The sequence below is a fragment of the Phocoena sinus genome, chromosome 18 (genome assembly GCF_008692025.1).
Source record: "Phocoena sinus isolate mPhoSin1 chromosome 18, mPhoSin1.pri, whole genome shotgun sequence".
Taxonomy (NCBI): domain Eukaryota; kingdom Metazoa; phylum Chordata; class Mammalia; order Artiodactyla; family Phocoenidae; genus Phocoena; species Phocoena sinus.
The window spans coordinates 36,241,663-36,261,108 of record NC_045780.1 but is presented as its reverse complement, the minus strand read 5'-3'; the positions used below and the strand labels follow the sequence as shown (position 1 = coordinate 36,261,108).

At 32.6% G+C, this 19,446-nt stretch overlaps 1 protein-coding gene across 2 annotated transcripts in view; it reads right to left on the bottom strand.

Annotated features, from left to right (window-relative positions):
- KLHL1 (kelch like family member 1) overlaps positions 1-19,446 on the bottom strand; it is a 392,306-nt gene that overhangs the window by 219,688 nt on the left and 153,172 nt on the right. For both annotated transcript variants that reach the window (XM_032611318.1, XM_032611317.1), the window contains one exon: positions 7,316-7,452. In XM_032611318.1, coding sequence (XP_032467209.1) covers positions 7,316-7,452 — 137 coding nt within the window. The remainder of the gene's footprint in view (positions 1-7,315; positions 7,453-19,446) is intronic.

Below are 19,446 nucleotides of genomic sequence, written 5' to 3'. Positions count from 1 at the left end.
TGTGGTTTCACATCTATGTTACTTTGCTGACCTCTGTGTTAGGGTGTTTTCATTTCTGTATCTGACAATAAGATTTAACTATCCATCTCAGAATGTTGCTGTGTGGATCAGCTGAGATAAGATAAGACAAAATAATAAAAGTTATACATGATAAAAATGCACCTCAAACATATAAGGTAGCAAAATTATAAGTCGGTGGTTTAAACAAAACATGTACCACTAAAAATGTACACAAATCATACATATGAATGTGAAATCATATTGTAATACTGAAGAATATAATAAATTGGATTCAAAAGTTATGTTTGTTGAACAAAGTGATTATTCTCTCCCCAGTTCTCAGTCTTTATATTCAGTTTTTATAACAGACTATACAAAGGACTTGAAAAGACTTATAAAAATACCTATCATGAATAATCATTATAATTGAGTGCTTACAATATGCTAAGTATTATGGTAAACCCATTTAATTTTATTAGTTCATTTACTCCTTAAAAGAGTCCTCTCAGCCATTATCATTTTTCCTTTCTCATAGTTGAGTAATTTTAAAACTTCATAAAGCTAAGTAATTTAACTAATATCCCAAACTGTAAAATGGGGGAGGCCAAGGGCTATAATCAAAATTCTTAATGAGAAGTAACAAATAGGTAGCGCTGATTAGAATAAATGCCCAACAATCAGAATGAACATAGGGCTGCCTACATCATGATGAATTCTGGTTGAATTACTTCTGGCCAAAGAAACTCTCAGATATTTCCAATGTTAAATTCAACACACTACACTATACATAGGTATGCCCCTTCAAATACAACAGAATCAAGTGTACAGATATTTTGGGATTAGAGTGAAAATAAACTAATCCTGAGAAAATTTAATCCAATATAATGTTAATGGCATAAGAATACATAGCATCGACCCCGCCCAGTTGGTATAGTGACCTATGATTCAGTTCATGCCTTCCTAGTATCCAAAGCAGAGGAAAATGTAAACAATTATAAGATTGAGAACATCAGTAAAATCAAATAAAAGCAGATTTTTAAAGAAAAGTTGATTACAAGACAAAACTTGAGATATTTTCTTTACTTGGAGACTCAGAAAGTAAATGTGAGTTACAGTGCAGAAGAGATGAAACCTTTTCTCTATAGTGACTAAATATTAAGTTTCACACAGCTATTTCATTTTCAGTCTGTCTATGGAATCCCATAGCAAAAAGCAAAACTGCAGTTCAATAATAACAACAAAAATTACACAATATTCACAAAATATACATAATTTTAAATTATTTTACAAAATAATGTTCCCTCAATTAATTTTATATTATTCAGTGCTGTGCATGCACACACACACACACACACACACACACACACACACACACAAGGTTCCCTGGTAAAATAATGGCAATATACAACTAAGTTATTTTATTTTGTTTTATTATTTTTATTTTTCTTGTTCATTAATATAGGTTATTTCAACATCCTGTGAAAATTATTAAGTCAATGTTTTTAATTATTTGGTAACAGTAATGTGTAAAACCAATCTTTAAAGGCTCAATTTCTTAAATGGAGAACAGAATTTTCTCATCTAGTAAAAGCCCTAAGTTTAAAACTAATATTCTGCTAATGTGCTTGCATATTCATGCCACTTGAATTAAACCAGTAATAAAAATAAAACGATAATTTACTTTTAATTACAATAAAAATTATGAGGGAATTTAGAGTATTCAATCCAGGCAGAACATATTGATGTATAATTTTCAATATTAAAGGAGAACATTAAATATCTCAGCTCCACGTGTGTGTGTATTTATTTTGTTCAAAAGTTTGGCAGTAAGTAGAAAGTATTTTACCATTCCTTAGCATGTACTAAGACTTTAATTTACTTCAGTGGCACATAAACCTTTTTGTTTTTTTTTTAAAGACGTTAACTCTTCAGTATGATTTTTTTTGCCACTTGGCAGTTTAATTTTCTACCCCTCTTTTTAATACCACTGCTAGATGGACAGCTTCCTTTATTTAAACCTTGTCCTTATCAATTCCCTACAGGACCTGACACTTTGCTACTAACCCTGCAATCCCATCTTCCATCTTTGTTCAAACTCTATTTCCTTATGCATCAATGAACACAGTGTATTTTTAAGTATGTCAGGATAATAGGGACTATGTAAGAGATAAACTGGAAGGAAATTTCTATCAGCCTGAAGCAACTTTAAAATACAGTGAATCCCAGAGCATCCTTTTCAAATATATTAAACTTCTTGTTTCATTTTCACAATGTGATAATCAATTTTTGGCTAGAATTGATATTCACACAATCAATATAGTAGCCTTCAAAATTGGCTTTACAACATTCTCTAATGAGGAAACACTAGTCTGTGTATATCTAAAAGGATGTTTATACCAAAAGAAGATAGCAAAAATTAACTATTTGAAACCCTGTATTGCAAAGTCTCTTGAAGGCAGAGGATGTGTATAATTCAGCATATTGTCTTCCAGAGCCCATCATAGGGCCCGGCACATAGTGGGCATGCAGTAAAACTTGAGAGGCATTCAGTGTAATCACTCAGCAAGAACTATCAGGCATTCATGTGCTGAGGTTGTCAGGTATCACTGGCTCCTGCAGAGAACCACTAGAAGCACTAGACTGAGAGGAAGTATGAATCAAACCTGCAGTGAGCCACTATCTAGCAATAGGGGAGTCAATTTAAGCTACCCAAAGTGTTATGAGGGCAAGATAGTCATAAGCCACTCCAAGGAACTCCATTGTAACTAATACTCTACAAAAGGACATTGATTCAGTAGAGATAATACCATTCAATTTGTGCTCTGACATTTTACTCTAGTAATAGATTACTCTAGTAATAGTAATAGATCTTACTACTGATCTTTGTCAGGTTACTTTAGCTCACTGAATGCGTTGCATCAAGAACTTGAGTCTCTTAAGCATTGAAAAAGAAATCTGTCCCTTCATATTAATTCAAAGGAGACCAGCAAAGTTTTGATTTATGCTATGATGATTTTGTCAATGCTTATCTGAGATAGCAAATATGTAATTCTCAATAAAAAGTAGTTTTGATGCCTCTGCTTTGTGTCACATACTTAGCCAGAGAAAAATGTTCATTTGTAACATTTATAATGCTCAGGATAGAATTTCTAAAGTTCTATACATCTCTAACATTTTAAGTAATTTGGAAGTTGAATGATGAGAAAATGTAAACATATTTTTTCTTTTCTTCTCTGATTCCATCCTTCTGAAGATGTTCTGTAGAATAATTCCAGAACAACCTTGACTTCATTATCCCAATCCAAAGGCTTTATTGTAGATTAAACAAATAATACTCCAGATCTTTATTCTAGATGAGTACAATTACAGAATTGAAACACCGTTGCATGTAGGAAAATGTTTAAAAAGCTGTTTTTAAGTATGTTTGACTCTATACAGTTGAGAATGCCATTAAGTGGATATTGATACATAGATCTTACCAGTTTTGAAAACAAAAGTAAAGAGCCATTTCACTCCAATAAGTCTATTCATTACCAAATTTGTTTAAAGGTTTATGTCATTTTAATCTGTTTCAATTTATATTTTATTTTGTAATCCCTAGTGTGACACCCAACAAGTGCTCACATTTTTTTTAATTAAATTATGGTTTGATTTTGAAAAACTGATATACTATCTTATAATTACATATTCTCTGGATTAAAACTAAGTATTCAAACTTTAAATTTAAGACATCAATGGTAAAAGGACACTATTTTATAACATACACAGTTGCTAAATAGTCCTTTGTTCATATAAATGACTAAGATCTCACTCAGATTTCCTAATAAATAAACTATAAAGAAAGCCCAATGGAAAGTTTTAAAAAGAAGAAATTAAAGTTAATCAAGAATTTAGAAAAGTGATATGAACTCTCCTGTTAGACATACAATTCTTTCTAACACCAGTGGAAATGTTCATTTGCTTTTCATTCCTGAGTTATTATAGTGTGTGAAAAAATTGACCTTATAGTACCTTTTATTTTAAGTAGTTTTGATACTGTGATAATTAGTCATCATTTTTATAATTGTATCTTTAAACTCCATACTGTCAAGAATGTTTTCTTTAATGTTGTCAACACAAAGACCTTGTTGGTTTTCTTTATTCTACCTTACATGTTGCTAGTATTAACCTGTTTATTATTATATATATTTTCCTTTAGAAAAAATTCTAATTTTGTTTGAGCTATTACCCAGCAGTCACCCCTTTTTACCCAGGTCATTCTTCCCAATTACCAGAAAAAAAAAATTCTAAAAATTTGCTTTGGTTCTTATTGAAGCTCTGCAAGGCCCCTAGTCCCATCCTTTCTCATTCTATTTTGATGGAGTAGGAAAAAAGAAAGGGAAATAGAGAGAATGTCTCCCACATCTTACATGTACAAATTTTACCATATGAAGTCTTTAAAGAATGCTTTCTCTTTCTTCAAATCAAAGATTATTAAACTCTATAATCATTGAAGCTTACCTCTGTTAGCAAGTTATTCCAAGCTATTTTACCCATTCATTATTTTCTTTAATTTCTGAGATAAAAATTAGCTACATATGATTCTTTCAAACCTAAAAGACATTCCAGATCTCATGGAAAATTTTATCTGTTTAAATCATTTCAAGGTCTCTTACCCATCTCTATGGGTGCAGTACTTCTACAGCTAGTAGTTAACTGTCAATTCTTGACATAGTTAAGCCTCCTTAGTTTCTCCAAGGCCTCTCAAACTTCAGAATTCAAGAAAATATTCCCAATTGGATGACCCTTTAAGGAGCTCACTGTTCATTCATTCTTTCCCCTTTTCTGTGATGCATCTATTTTTAGCTTTCTACAAAGGAAAGCTTAGAGATCAGCTAGCAGGTGAGCTAAATAGACACATAGAGATACTTCCTATTTTTCCCTTGCTATACCATTGTTCACTTGATCTCTTCTATTGTTATAATTTCTTACATTGCATATAGCAAAAGACAAGGTACACATTTTATATTGTGGCTAGCCCCCCCATATTATGATGTAAATGATTTGCTCATCAAGCACATTTCTATAAACTAACAATTGGAAATTTATCAACTACCAGGGAGGAATGGTTATGGGAGCAAAGACCAGAGTGGCAGTGGTAACTTAACAGCAGCTTTGTATCTGGTCTGCCCTCTACAAAGCAGAGAAAAATCTGGGTCATTACATTCAACAGGGAGCTTTGAAACACCTTCCAACTTTTTGCTACACGATGATAAGTGTCTTTTGACCTAGTTTTGCACTTGAAAAATGCAAGGCTGCCAGGCCATGGAGGCTGTAAGTGTTGGATCTATGCTTTTATGTTGCTAGAAGGATTCCTAAAGTGTTAGCTTTGTGATTCTTCTCTTTCCAGGAAACAGTAATGTGGTTATGTTTTCTATCTCTTGCCTGGGAGGCCAATGATCTTTTATACTATTATTTCAGGTTACATGCAAATTGAAATTGAACAAGGTGGTCTTAAAGTCCCCTCAGCTTTACTAAAATTTAGACAGTCTACTTCCTGACTATAGGCCTTTGATCTCCCTTTTCTTAGAGCATTTACTTTAGAAAACTTGTAATTATAAACCTTTCTCTACCTCTTTGAGATATAAATTATTTAAAAAATTAAAAAACAAACAAAAAACTGGCCTCTTGCCAGTTTTACAACCCAGGAATGTTTTCATCAAGGACCTGGAAGCCATCTCTTTGAAATGCCAGCCTCAAGGGAAATAGCACTCCTATCTCTCAGGGTTTTTTTTGGAGGGGGTGGTTGGGAGCATAATTTGAGTGGGCACTTTGCTTCAATTTGTAAAACTACCTTCTTTCAAAAAGATGGGACAAAGTTTACTTTTCCTTTAGGTAAAGCCAATCAGCAATGGCCTGTGTTCTCTCTTTTACCCCAGCACTTAAAAATCCCGCCCCCCAACCTTTGTTTCAGCATTATTAGGTAAAGACTGAGTTCTGGTCTCTCTCCTCTATTGCAACAGACTTGAAGAAAAACTTGCTTACCTGTTTAACTTTGTCCATGCAATATTTGCTTTGACAAACTATAATTTAAAAATTACTGAGGCTGGAAAATGTCTAAGTCTTTCCATTACATTGCTGCTTTGTGATTCAAGCATCCAGTACATGTACATTTTTCTTTCCAGAGGTTTCATTTACTAAGTGTAACATTAGTGTAGCAAACTCCTCTCTGTGAGAAGCTAAATCCTCCAAGAGGACAGATTCCCACTAGTTCCACAAATTTTGGTTCTAGTGGCTGATCTTCACAATGACATCTCTCATTTCCCCATAACCAGAAATGCTGCAAAAACACAGCTCCTTAAATTAGGGTCCTGCTACTTTGGTAATCAGGCTCTAGCTTCTCTTTCTTTCCTCATTTCAGGCAAAATGAACTATATACCACTTCTAAAAAATATTACTTCAATCCATACTATTTGCCTTTGCTTCTGTCACAAGAATTTAGTATAATATGTCCCCTTCTGTTATTAATCTGGAAAGTTATTAAAATGTTTTAAATGAATGTGAGCCATAATAATGCTCTAAATAGCAGGTTTTATTCCTTCTAACTTCCTCTTAACATTTCATATTCTATCATTTTTATCCCTTGTCTAACTGTTTTCTCCACTTGGACTGTGAGCTTCTGGAGGGCAGACATGGTTTATTCACTAGTTTATTCTCCAGAGATACAGCTAATACTTGCACATTGAGCAACATTCAACAAATGTTTGCTAAATTGGCAAAATTATTTGTGCTAATTTGTGCTAATATGGTGCAAAGACCAATAGAAAGAAGAGCATAGTAGATCAGGAGAAAAAGCTTCCAAAATAGCCATTTTCACAACTCTAGTTATCTTCATTTTCCTTTTTAACTAAGTTTGCCAAATCCATTTTGTGAAGAATTTAATATTGAAATAAACAGATTGCAAGAAAAAAAGAATAGTTATTTGAACCCATCATTTCCTTAAAGAAAGAAAATTAAAATTTTCTTTCTTAATGCTCTAAGTTTGACCATAAACAAATTCATAGTTAATAATTAATAACCTCTCTTCTCCTCTCCCAAGCTCATTCCATTGACTATTATTATAAGCCAGTTTAAATTCTTTGTGGAAGAGTGTAGAGCATATGTATACATATGTACATTGATGATTTCAGTGACAAATGAAAAGATAGTCTGATTTTTCTCAACTAAAAGAAATGAAAGGTACATGCTCAACAGCTTTTTTTTAAGCTTTAAAACCTGTGTTCAAATTCTAACATTCACAAGACATTAACATGAAGCTATAATTCTTTTACTGTACCTGTATATGCAAATTGAACAAGGTCCCAGAGAGCATTTGGGTCTATGCCTTCCATCTTGATCTCCTCTTGCTTGGCTTCGCAAACATCACTTGTAAACATGGCAGCAAAATAGTCGGAGACTGAGCTCAGAACAAGCCTGAAAGAGTCACAGGATCTAATTTAGGCCACGAATGTAAGTGTCAACAAGAATGCAGTGCAGAGGACTCTATCTATCTATCTATCTATCAATCAATCTATCATCTATCTATCTATCTATCTATCTATCTAACTACCTATCTATCTATCATCCATTATGTGTATATGTATCCTCTATCCATCTATCTGTTTATCACCTTATGAATTGCACTTTTAAAATCTGATTTAGGAAATTCTGCTCCAACTTTTGGTCACAGAGCATTGTCTTACATTTTCTTCTATAATTTTTAATACATTTTTTTCTTTCACATCTAGATCTTTCATCCTTTTGGATAGGATTCCAATTTTATTTCTCTCTACATACTCATCCATATTTCATGAAACTACTAAAGAATTTGATTTGTCCCAGTGAATTAATAGAGCCAACTATATTGCAAATTTGAGTCCTCAATGTACAGTGATCTGTTGCTGACTTTTTTTTTTTTTTGCTTATTTGCCTATTCTTGTGCCAACACAGTACTTTTGTAATACTATGATTCTAAATAGTCTATAACCAATTAAACAAATCCTCCCTTTTTATTTTTTTCATTTAATTATTAGTGGAGTTTTATTCTTCATATGAAATTTAAAGTAAGCTCTTCAAATAAATTAAGTAGAATTTTAATTAAAAATACACTGAATTTCTGATTTAATTGAGGATAGTTGGTATATTTATTATATAAAGTCATCCAATACAAAAATATAAAATATCTCTCCACATATTCAGAATATATTGTCTGCTTTTTATTCAAATTTTAACTTTTTTTTCTAAAATTGTCTTGTTTATTCTTTTTTGATTCTTACTCACTTTAGAATTTTGTTGGTATTATGTACAGTAACTTTTTAAAAAATTCTTACTTGTTGATTTTTGTTGGTTTAGAATTCATTAGCTGGAACTTTCATGTATCCATCTTTCATCTAGCACATGTACTGAATTATCTTATTAGTCCTTTTGATTCAACTGCTTTGTCCTCTAGGTAGATTATTATATCATCTGCAAACAATCTCATTTTGACCAATTCCTGTTAATTCTCTATAACTCCTTTTCTTTTGCTTTTCTTTAAACTTCATCCAGGGCCTCAGTGTTATGTTAAATGGCAGCTGTGCCAGGGGAGAAAATTTGTGTTATTCTCTACCCTAAACGAGTCACATCTAGGGTCTCCTTTCAGCAGTATGCTTGCTGAAAGTATTGGTATATAAGATTTACCAAGTCAGGAAGACCTCTTTAATTTTTAGCTTTGCTAAACAGATTAAAACATGTGGATGATAAAATTCATAAAATGCCTTTCTTCTGAATCAAAATTATCTTTAGGATTTTTCTATTTAAATCATAAGAGAAATGAACCTGCTATTTTCTTTTCTTGTATTTTCTTAGTTGTCTCTTTAATCAAGATTATACTAGTCTCATAAAATGAGCTGGCAGCTTAAACTCTTTATAATTTTGTATAACAACTTACAGAAGAAAGTAAATAGTTTTTCCTTAAAGACGTTCTAGAGCTTACTTGAAGAAAATCTTAGTTGGGCTATTTTGGGAAAAGGTGACATATCAATCCAATTTCAATTTTTGAATAAGCCAAAAGGCTTGTTTATATACTCTTTTTCTTCATCAATGTTTACACTTCACATTTCTCAAGAATTAACCCATTTGATCCATGTTCTGAAATTTTTAAATGTTTATTATTAATAAAATTATGTTTAGGTTTAATTCTGTCATTCTACTCATTTATATATTTTTTATCTGCTCCATTTATTCTTTTGGTTTTATTGTCTTTATTTCATCTCATTCATTTATATTTTAACTACCTCTTTTTCTTACATGTATGTTTGCATTTTTTAAGGTGGTTGCTCTTAAGTAGGGACCAGAATGTTTTCTATAAAGAGCCAGATATTAAGTATTCTAGGTATTAAGAGTCATACATATCCTCTCTATCACGTTTTCTTTTTAAGAAAATTCAGTCAATGGAAAATGTGAAAAGGAATTTTAGCTCATGGTCCCTACGAAACCTACCTGCATGCCAGATGTGGCCCCTGCACTGAAGCTTGCTAATTCTGTCCAGAGATTACAACATTAATTTTTAACTAGTAACAGTCTACCATCAAGTAAAATTATCCTACTTTGTGAACACTGTAAGAACCTTACAGCAGCATAATTTCTTTTACTCCTTCTTGCTCAGTCAAGAATCTTTTTAAAGAATATACATGTGAAAGTAAAAAATTATTTTATATATACCAAGTAAAAAGTTATTTTATATATACCTCTTTCTTCACCATTTATGAGGCTCTTTATTTATTTCTATAGAAGCAGGCATCAATCTAGTATCAATACCCTTCAAGAGGAAGAAACTTCTTTAGTATTTTTTGTAGTGCAGGTCTGATGGCAATAAACTCTCCCAGCTTTCATTTACCTGAAAATGTCTTTATTTAGCTACATTGATAATATAAAGTTAGTTTCACTTGATAGAGAATTTTAGATTAAGATAACTTTTTTCTTTTGGAACTAGAAAACTAATATTCTATTATGGTCAAGACTCCATTGTTTCTTATAGAAATCAGTTTTCATTCTTATAATTGTTTCCCTGATTTACTATGTCCTTTATCTCTAATTATTTTATTTTTTTCTCTTTATTTTAGGATTTTAGCAGTTAGACTATTACGCCTTAAGTTACATAAATGTGGTTACTTAGTATTTACTCTTCTTACCATTTTCTGAGCTTTCTGGAGAGGTGGATGGATTTTTTCATCAAATTAGAAAATTATCTGCAAATAATTCCTCATTTTTTCATCCAATTCACTCTCTAACTCTTTCTTGGACACTAAATACATATGTATTTCAATAATTGAGAGCGCCTTACAGGTTGTAGAGTGAGTTCAATTTATACTCAATTTTTCTTTTACTCTGTGTTTTATTGCAGATGATTTCTAGTGAGTTGAATTTTTCCAAATCTCTCTTAATTTTCCCTTGCTTTATTTATTATATTCATCTTTTTCTATAGATATTTTAAATTATTTTTCATAGTTGCTTTAATGGCCTTGTTTCCAGGTTGATTTTCATTGACTGATTTTTCTCTTGACCATGGATTACACTCTCCTGCCTATCTCCCATGTATTGTAAATTTCAGTTGTGAAATGGACATTGTACCCACCCCTGCCACCCAAAAAAGTAGAAACTAAGAAGGGAGCATTACTCTAGTTTTTGGTTATTTTTATTTTTTATGCCACAGCTATTTGATAGCTTTAAAAAAGTGTAAGCATTTCAATTTTCTATGATTTATTGTTGTTTCAATGACAGTGAAGATTTTTATATACTTTAAAATCCTAGGTGGAAATATGCTTTAAAATGAATGAGTGAAATACTTGACAATATGTTCTTATTCTAAATACATAGAGAATTGTAAAAAAAAAAAAAACTGAACTGTAGTTAAGAGGTGTGTTTTAAACAGTTGTTTGAATTAATCCTGAAACTTCTTTCTACTTAAAGTGGATTCAAATTAGAAGTATCAGTATAAGTTTATGATTCATATTTTTAAAAATAGAAATACTTGTGTTTTTTGTGCATATGCATATGTATGTATATGTGTATGTATATTTAAGGTTCCTTGGAAAAAGAACAAACCACAGATCTGGAACTGAGGAAGTATAAGATGAGCCTAGACCATCTTCTGTTCCAGAATTTAAGGAAATGTTCAAATAACAGAGACACATTAAAAGAAATAATGCGATGCTTACATCTGTAAGCTAAACAACTTAATAGTAAACTTTGGATGCACTTTTCTTTCTAAGAAAAATGTAAGGCAAAGAAGAGGAGGAAAGGTCAATACAAGGCATGGTTTTCATAATTTTCAAGTCAATATTTTTATATTTTATTTTGCAATTTTATCTGCTATATATTTTATTTCTACATAAGTAGAGGGCATGCTCAATGTTAACTTCAGCCAAGAGAGACAATCCTTTTTTAACTGAAAAAAAAAAAACCCTCAGTATATACTTCATGAATTTAAGAATGGGATTCATGATTTTAACTATTAATGCCTAGGGTGATAACATGTTAGAAATATTCAAAATTACTTGTTTGCTACACATTTAAATGGACAATTAGTACCTAAACATGTTAACTCTTTATATTCTCAAAGTTTGACAAAATAATTGATACAGGTATCTTTAATTTATCTTTGACTAGATAAATCAGTGTCAAATCAGTTTTATCAAAAGAACTGAATATAACATTGTATGATATGAAAGTAAACTATCATAAACCAGATATATATATATGTATATATATATACACATGTATCTTTTTTAGAGCATAAGAAATAATATATTGACATAAAGTTAACCAGTTTAATTTTAATCATATAAGGGCTTTATTTAGAACCAGGTTACATCCATGTAGAGGAAAGTATTATGAGACCTATAGAATTCAATCTTAAATAATTACATTAAATCTTCTCCATCGGCTATAAAATACAAAATACTGCTAACTCAATAAGAGAAGTACAGAAGAGTTTATACTGCTTTTAGATTTAGTGACACAGCATTTGAATTAGATGTTAAAAGAGGGATGCAATGCATAACAGAAAGTAATATCTTTATAGGTACCTATATATAACTTCTATTAATGCAAGAGAAGCAGGAGTGAAAACTGCATAAATAAGTGAATGCGTGCAACTTCTCTGGAAAAATCTCTTATTAAGGTCACTACAAAGTTATTTCCTTTCAAAGTTATTAAACTTTTCTAAGTCCTACTCCAGGTTGTTGTGGAGTTTGACCCTGTGGGCTTCCCACACCTTTTTTTTTTTTTTTTTTTTTTAGCGGTGCGTGGGCTTCTCACTGCTGTGCCTCTCCCGTTGTGGAGCACAGGCTCCGGACACGCAGGCTCAGCTGCCATGGCTCATGGGCCCAGCTGCTCCGTGGCACGTGGGATCCTCCCGGACCAGCACGAACCCATGTCCTCTGCATTGGCAGGCGGACCGTCAACCACTGCACCACCAGGGAAGCCCCCCACACCTTCTTTAAATCCCATTTTAGTTAAGGCAGTGCAGACTTTCTTATACCCAGGCTCTCCTCGGATTCTTTGACTCTCACAATCTTACTTATTGACCCTTTCATTGCCTCCAGGTTTTTTTCTCAGCCTCTAAATTTTTGCCTTAACACTCACTATCAGAATCATCTTTGAGCATGGTCTTAATTATAATTTTATGGTGGTTTTAATCTAACATCTTATCTCAAATGCTTATAGAAACTGCTGACCAGATAGCTCAGGAGCATACCAGTATACCCTCAACTAAACTCAAAGTCTTCCCTGTGAGGTCTCTTTTATTTTTACTTCCCGATTCTAATTGATGCATCACCAACATATTGAATTTTCACAGGAGATATTGTCATCACTTATGTCTTCTGCTTTGTTGCCTATATCAAATATGACAAAAAATCCATCTTTCCTTTTCTATTGGACTTTGTGGTTCTGGTGGCCAGACCCCTTTTATGAGGCACACCAATGGCCCCACCACCAGTGATGTTGGCACCTAACTGCTCCCTGTTGCCCCTTCTCTGTAGAATTGCACTTGCTCCAACAAGAGCTCACTTCATGTGCTTCCTGATCCTCTTATCTCATCCCCCAGCTTCCACAACCTCCCCCTACTCTCAACCTGTGGGTGGGCCCAATGACGATGACTAATAGAACCAAGGTATAAAATACTGTCCCTTTTCCTCAGGGTATGACTAACTCTGAAACAAGTCTTGCTCCAGAGCATCTCAGGAGTTCAAGATAAAACAAGGCTGCTGCTGAGACCACATCTTTGATTTGCTCCTTCCTCTGCCCTATCCTGCTCTTCTTCAGAAAACACTCTTTAAATAAATCCTGCATACCTGAACTCTGGTCTCCAGCTCTATGTCCAGGGATCCTGATTTATGTCACTGTTCAAAATATTTCTCAGTTCATCTCTTTTTCTATGTTTATATAGTTCTCATTTCATGCCTGGGTTAACTATAACAGCTTCTTAGATCATTAACTAGTTTTTGCTGTGCCCAACTTTTGTACATTTTAAAGCTGTACCATTTTTCAGAGCTGTCTTTGTAAATTATGACAAGCAGTCTATCATAGTTGTTAATGCATTACTTCTGTAGCCAGACTGCCTGGGTTTGAATTTATTTCCACCACTTATTAAATGTATAATTTGGGTGAATGCCTTAATTTCTCCATATTGTATTCTATAAGAAAAAAGTGGGGGAAACAATTTTATTCCTTTTCAGGACAAAATGGATCAATATACACAAAACACTTCAAACATGGCTTGGCACATAGTCAACATAGTGAGTGTTAACTAGTATTATTACTATTATTATTATTTTTATTATTACTATTGAATTGATTATGTTACTCCTCTCTCCAAGAACCTACATGAACTTTTAATTGTACACATCATTTCAAATACAAACTTCTCTACGGGATTTCAACCACTATCTATCATAACCAATTTTGTCCTACTTTTATGGCTTAATTTCCTAGTATTTTCAATACAAATTGCTCTACTTTCACTAAGCTGGTACCTTATAATTTCCACAGCCAAAAATTCTTTATTTCTCTCTTTCCCATACAATTCTTACTATCTAAAATAGTATACTTGTTCTTTTTCACTAGGTTGAACTCAAACACAATTTCTCTAAAAATATTTTCAAAATACTCTGTCATATATTATTTGTTTCCTTGTTTGATTATCTCTTGCACTTGGAATGAAACTATAAATTTCAGTTATAGTTACTTACAAGTATAATAATTTCCATAATTGTCCTATGGGTTCTTTTTTCCTCCTCAAGATAATTGGAAGCTTCATGAGGAAAATTATCATGCATTATAATCCTCTTGCATCACCAATAGAGCATAGACCAATGCTACAATATGCTTTATAAGCATTTATTTTAATTAATGCAAGGAAAGATGCTTCATGACTGCTGAATATTCATAGTGGGTATAAAGAGGATATTAAAATGATGTCAAATTGATGGGGAAAAAAGCAAAGCAAAATATTTCAGATTCTCTTTTCTCCTCCCCAGCCCAGTTTTATTGAGGTATTATTATTATTTTTTTTTTTTTTTTATGCGTTACGCGGGCCTCTCACTGCTGTGGCCTCTCCCGCCGCGGAGGACAGGCTCCGGACGCGCAGGCTCAGCGGCCATGGCTCACGGGCCCAGCCGCTCCGCGGCACGCGGGATCCTCCCGGACCGGGGCACGAACCCGCGTCCCCTGCATCGGCAGGCGGACTCTCAACCACTGCGCCACCAGGGAAGCCCTATTGAGGTATTATTAACACATAACATGTGAATTTGATACACATATATAGTGAAATGATTACAGCAATATTTTTATGATTGTTATATCCTATTGATGGATTGATTGTTTTATATTATATAATGACCATGTTTGTCTCTTGTTACCATTTTTAACTTAAAGTTTACTTTTTCTCAGATAACTATAGTTACCCCTGCTCTCTTTTTGTTTCCATTCGCTTGGAATAACTTTTTCCATCCCTCCACTTTGATATGATGTGTGTCCTTAAAGCCAAAGTGAGTCTCTTGTAGGCAGAATATAGTTGGGTCTTATTTTTTAAGCTGTTCAGCCATCGCTATGTCTTTTGATTGAAGAATTTATTCTAATTACATTTAGAGTAGTTATCGATAGGTAAGGACTTGTGATGTCATCTTATTGTTTTCTGGCTGTTTTGCAGGTCCCTTGTTCCTTTCTTCCAGTTTTGCTACCTTTCTTTGGGAGCAGATAATTTTCTATAGTGTTATGCTTTGATTTCCCTCTTTTTTCCTTTTGTGGTTACCATGAGACTTACATAAAACATCCTATAAAAATAAGTCTATTTTATGCTGATAACAATTTCAATTGCATACAAAAACTTTGACCTTTTACTTCCACTCCTCCCAGTATTTTGATTTGATGTCACAATTTACCTATTGCTATACTGTGTATCCATTAACAAATTACTATAGTTATTGTTATTTTTAACACTTTTGTCCTCTAACCTCTGTACTAAAGTGATTAACACACCACCACATTACAGTATTAGATTATTCTTGTGGCTGGCTTGGCACTAGGGTAAGCCTGGAACAGAGACCACCAGAGTCAGCCTGTAAACTGGGAACTTGAGGGCCAGTCTGAGGGTTTGTTCTGACAAGGCAAGTCTGGTGCTGAGAAAGCAAAGAGTCTGGATCCATGGGAACCAACCAAGACTTTGGATCCACAGGGGCAGGTGTGGAACTGGGGTGAAATGAGAAAGTGGAGATATGGGGCCTGGCCTGACACTAGAATGGATCAAAGGCTGGGTCTCTAGTAGTTGGCTTGGTTGGGCCCAGCCAGAAGCCTAGGTTCAAGGAACCCCCTTGTAATCTGGGGTGAGGGGCAGATTGGCATCCTGTGTCCATAGGAGCCCTTCTGGAGCCTGGTGCCATGGGTGATGCCTGGAGCTGTGGGAGTTGCCTGGAGTTACTGAAACCAACAGGCACTGGGACATGTTTTTTTTTTTTTTTTCCTGAAACTTGTACAGTTATAAACTATGAAGCTGATTGAGAGATTTAGGTGGATGTTGGATTTAATATAATAGAAAAATGAATTATTCCTCTCCCATCAAAGAATATCTATAAATAAACTTTCCACCAGTAGAGAGAAACACTACTACTTGCCTACTCCTGAGTATTAACATCTAAGTTACTTCTAAAGTAATTTCTTTTTACTCTATTAAATATGTTTCTAAATACATCAATTCCCACTTTTAGACTCACCTATTTCCTTGATACTTGTGCTCAGTAAAGAACATTAAAATAATAAATGTATTTTGAAATAATTAAATTCATTGTCAAACATGCACAAAAATGAAAACGGAATATGATGCCTCCTGAAATGCCCAGTATTTTGGTCTAAAGAGACAATCTGTTTTGTCCCCATCACATATCATTTTAATTTTCATTAAGTATTTATTTGATCATGAAATGTTCATAATAAGAAGTTCAAAGACTTTATATGTTTATACATTAAAAATAATTCCAACACCTCTTTTATCCTGCCCAGCAACCCTGCTCCCAGGAAAAAAAAAAAAACTTTATTGACTGTAGGTTGTATATGCTTCTACACTGTTTCTATGCACATAAAATTATAAGTAACATTATTTCCAACTCAGAGGATGTTAGCTATTTGAGATTTTCTCTTTTATTTCTATCCACTGCACTTACTCTTAATAATGGCTAAAGGGAGAAAAAACTTTCAATAGCTTAACCATGTTTCATTATATATCTGTGCATTATGAGAGAGTAAGCCATGAAAACTCCTTAATTTTTTACTATTGAAGATTTGACTGTCCAAATTATTAATATTGATCTTGCCAGTCTAATTTTCAGCATCTGACATCCTTTATTACAGGCAGCCTACCTATCAAAATTCCTGTATTTAGTATTCATGGTTTTATATTCAAGTGTTTTGGTTCACTTATTGTTAATCAGTTATTCTGGGCCATTTATGAGAAGTCTATATTTATTTTCGAATTTCTCTGAGAAACTGAAACATAGATAAAATCAAAAGTTTCATTATTTTTCATGGTGAAAATGTATTAATGTGTCATCTTAAGTATTGTTAGCCTTTCAGAATTAACCTACTTAAAAATATGCCTAATAATAACTTAAGGTACTTATACAGAAATGGCATTTCATAAATAAATTGATAGTTGTGACCTACATCAGGTTAAAAATATATATACAATATAGCCATCACATAAACTAAAGGCTTTATGGAGAGCCCTTTAATGGTCATAATCTGTTAAATTAAATAGGAATTGATTTGAGAGTTTCAAATGACAAGATAATTAATATGAAAATAAATATACATGATCTTTATGAATGACTGTTTATGACATTAGCTTGCAATGTATTTACTGGAAGAGCAGGAGATCTTAATGCAAATTATTTCTTTTTTCATTATTTGGACTTATTTTAACAGTCCTATATTTTTCACTGCTAATGAGTGCAACATCATATATATTTTGCCCAAGGACGATACTCAACTGTGTTAATCAAAATGTAACAGCATGACTTAAAAATCCATTCGTTACTATTACTAAGATGATTATTTGTTTAAAACAAAGATCTAATTTTGCATTAATTACAGTTATTTCATTTTGCAAAAGTGTAAATAAGGAAGTGCAACATACTTCCAATTATTGAAAACAGTGCTTGCTTTTTTCAGGTGTCCCATAAATATTTTCTCACATATTTGTTAAAATATGTTTAACTTAGAAACAAAAGTATGTAATTACTTGTTTAAAAAGATAGTACTTAAGTTTTAAACCATGGGGTAAGAAAATATGAATCCTTATTTAAATAAATTTAGTGGAGAGTACAATTTTTCTTATATTAAGAAAAACATGATTAATATTTAATTGATGATATTTAATTTAATATCTGCTAAATATACAAAATATTTAAGTGTTTAGAATAATATGTATATAAATAATACATTGCTCAGGTATATTAGAGTAATCTAAACCAAGAAACAAATTTATGTCTTAGTCATATGGGTCATTGCAAAATAAATACATAATTAAATACATTATTTACAAAATAATATTAACAATCTAGATAAGAGTAATAAACAATGTAGAATATAATTAATATGGGGGAATTCAAATGAGAAATACTAAGTTATTACCAATAAAGCCAATAAAATAAGATTATACAAATTATATAAAGTTTTGTTCTTTAAAAAAAAAATTAATGAGCATTTGATGTGTTAACATACTTTTGAGTTGAGTCCCTCTATCTTCTTAAACAAATATATAATTATATATAAGTTAAATAAAATATAATTATTTAACTAATGTGCAATTTAAATGAAATAAACTTAGCTACATTCTCAAATTAAAATATCTCTTACTATAGAATTTTTATCTAGATGCTATTTTGATGATAGCTCAGAATAATTTGCATATTTGCCATATATATTACAATATTGACTGTCTCCGTAATAATGACAATGTAACTGCTCTCTTGCTAATGATAATGCAATTTCACAGAAGTGCTTGAAAAATAAGAGCAAATACTATATCATTAGAATTTTTGCCATAGTTAGCTGACAGATTGAACCCCATATGACCTACATGAGTTAGTTAATGTCAAATGTTCTTTCCTATGCATTTCTAGTGTATTGCTTCAAAGTTAATGTCCACATTTTAAATTGCTATCATAATAAAAATATAGCCTTATTTTTCTGGAATCCTTATTTTCTAGAATCCACATTTAGGTCCATATATATTATCTAGATGATATAATTTAATTTAAAAAATATAGGGGAGGGCTTCCCTGGTGGCGCAGTGGTTGAGAGTCCGCCTGCCGATGCAGGGGACGCGGGTTCGTGCCCCGGTCTGGGAAGATCCCACGTGCCGCGGAGCGGCTGGGCCCGCGAGCCATGGCCGCTGGGCCTGCGCGTCCGGAGCCTGTCCTCCGCAACGGGAGAGGCCACAACAGTGAGAGGCCCGCGTAACGCATAAAAAAAAAAAAAAAAAAAAAAAAAATATAGGGGAAATGGGTACATTGAAAACATTTGTTATACAATTAATTAAATGGCATACAACAAGGTAGTCTAAAGTAATTTGCCCATATGTTCAACTATTTAAAATAATAAGTATCAAAAAATTAAATTAAAATTTTTTTACCTAAAATTTCAAAAATTAAATAGAAAAGCTGAATAAAAAATCAACATCAAGCTTAATGAAGTTTCAGAAGTAAACTGATATCATATCAATATGATACAAAATAATCAGATGTCTAGTTCATGTATCTTAGAATTATCAATCATAAATACATAAGGGATGTTTGAAAGTGTATTAACCTTTAAATATATTGGGCCTTATGAATAATATTAGTATGTCACAAATTAAAGAATTTTTAATCAATGTAAAATAAAGATGTC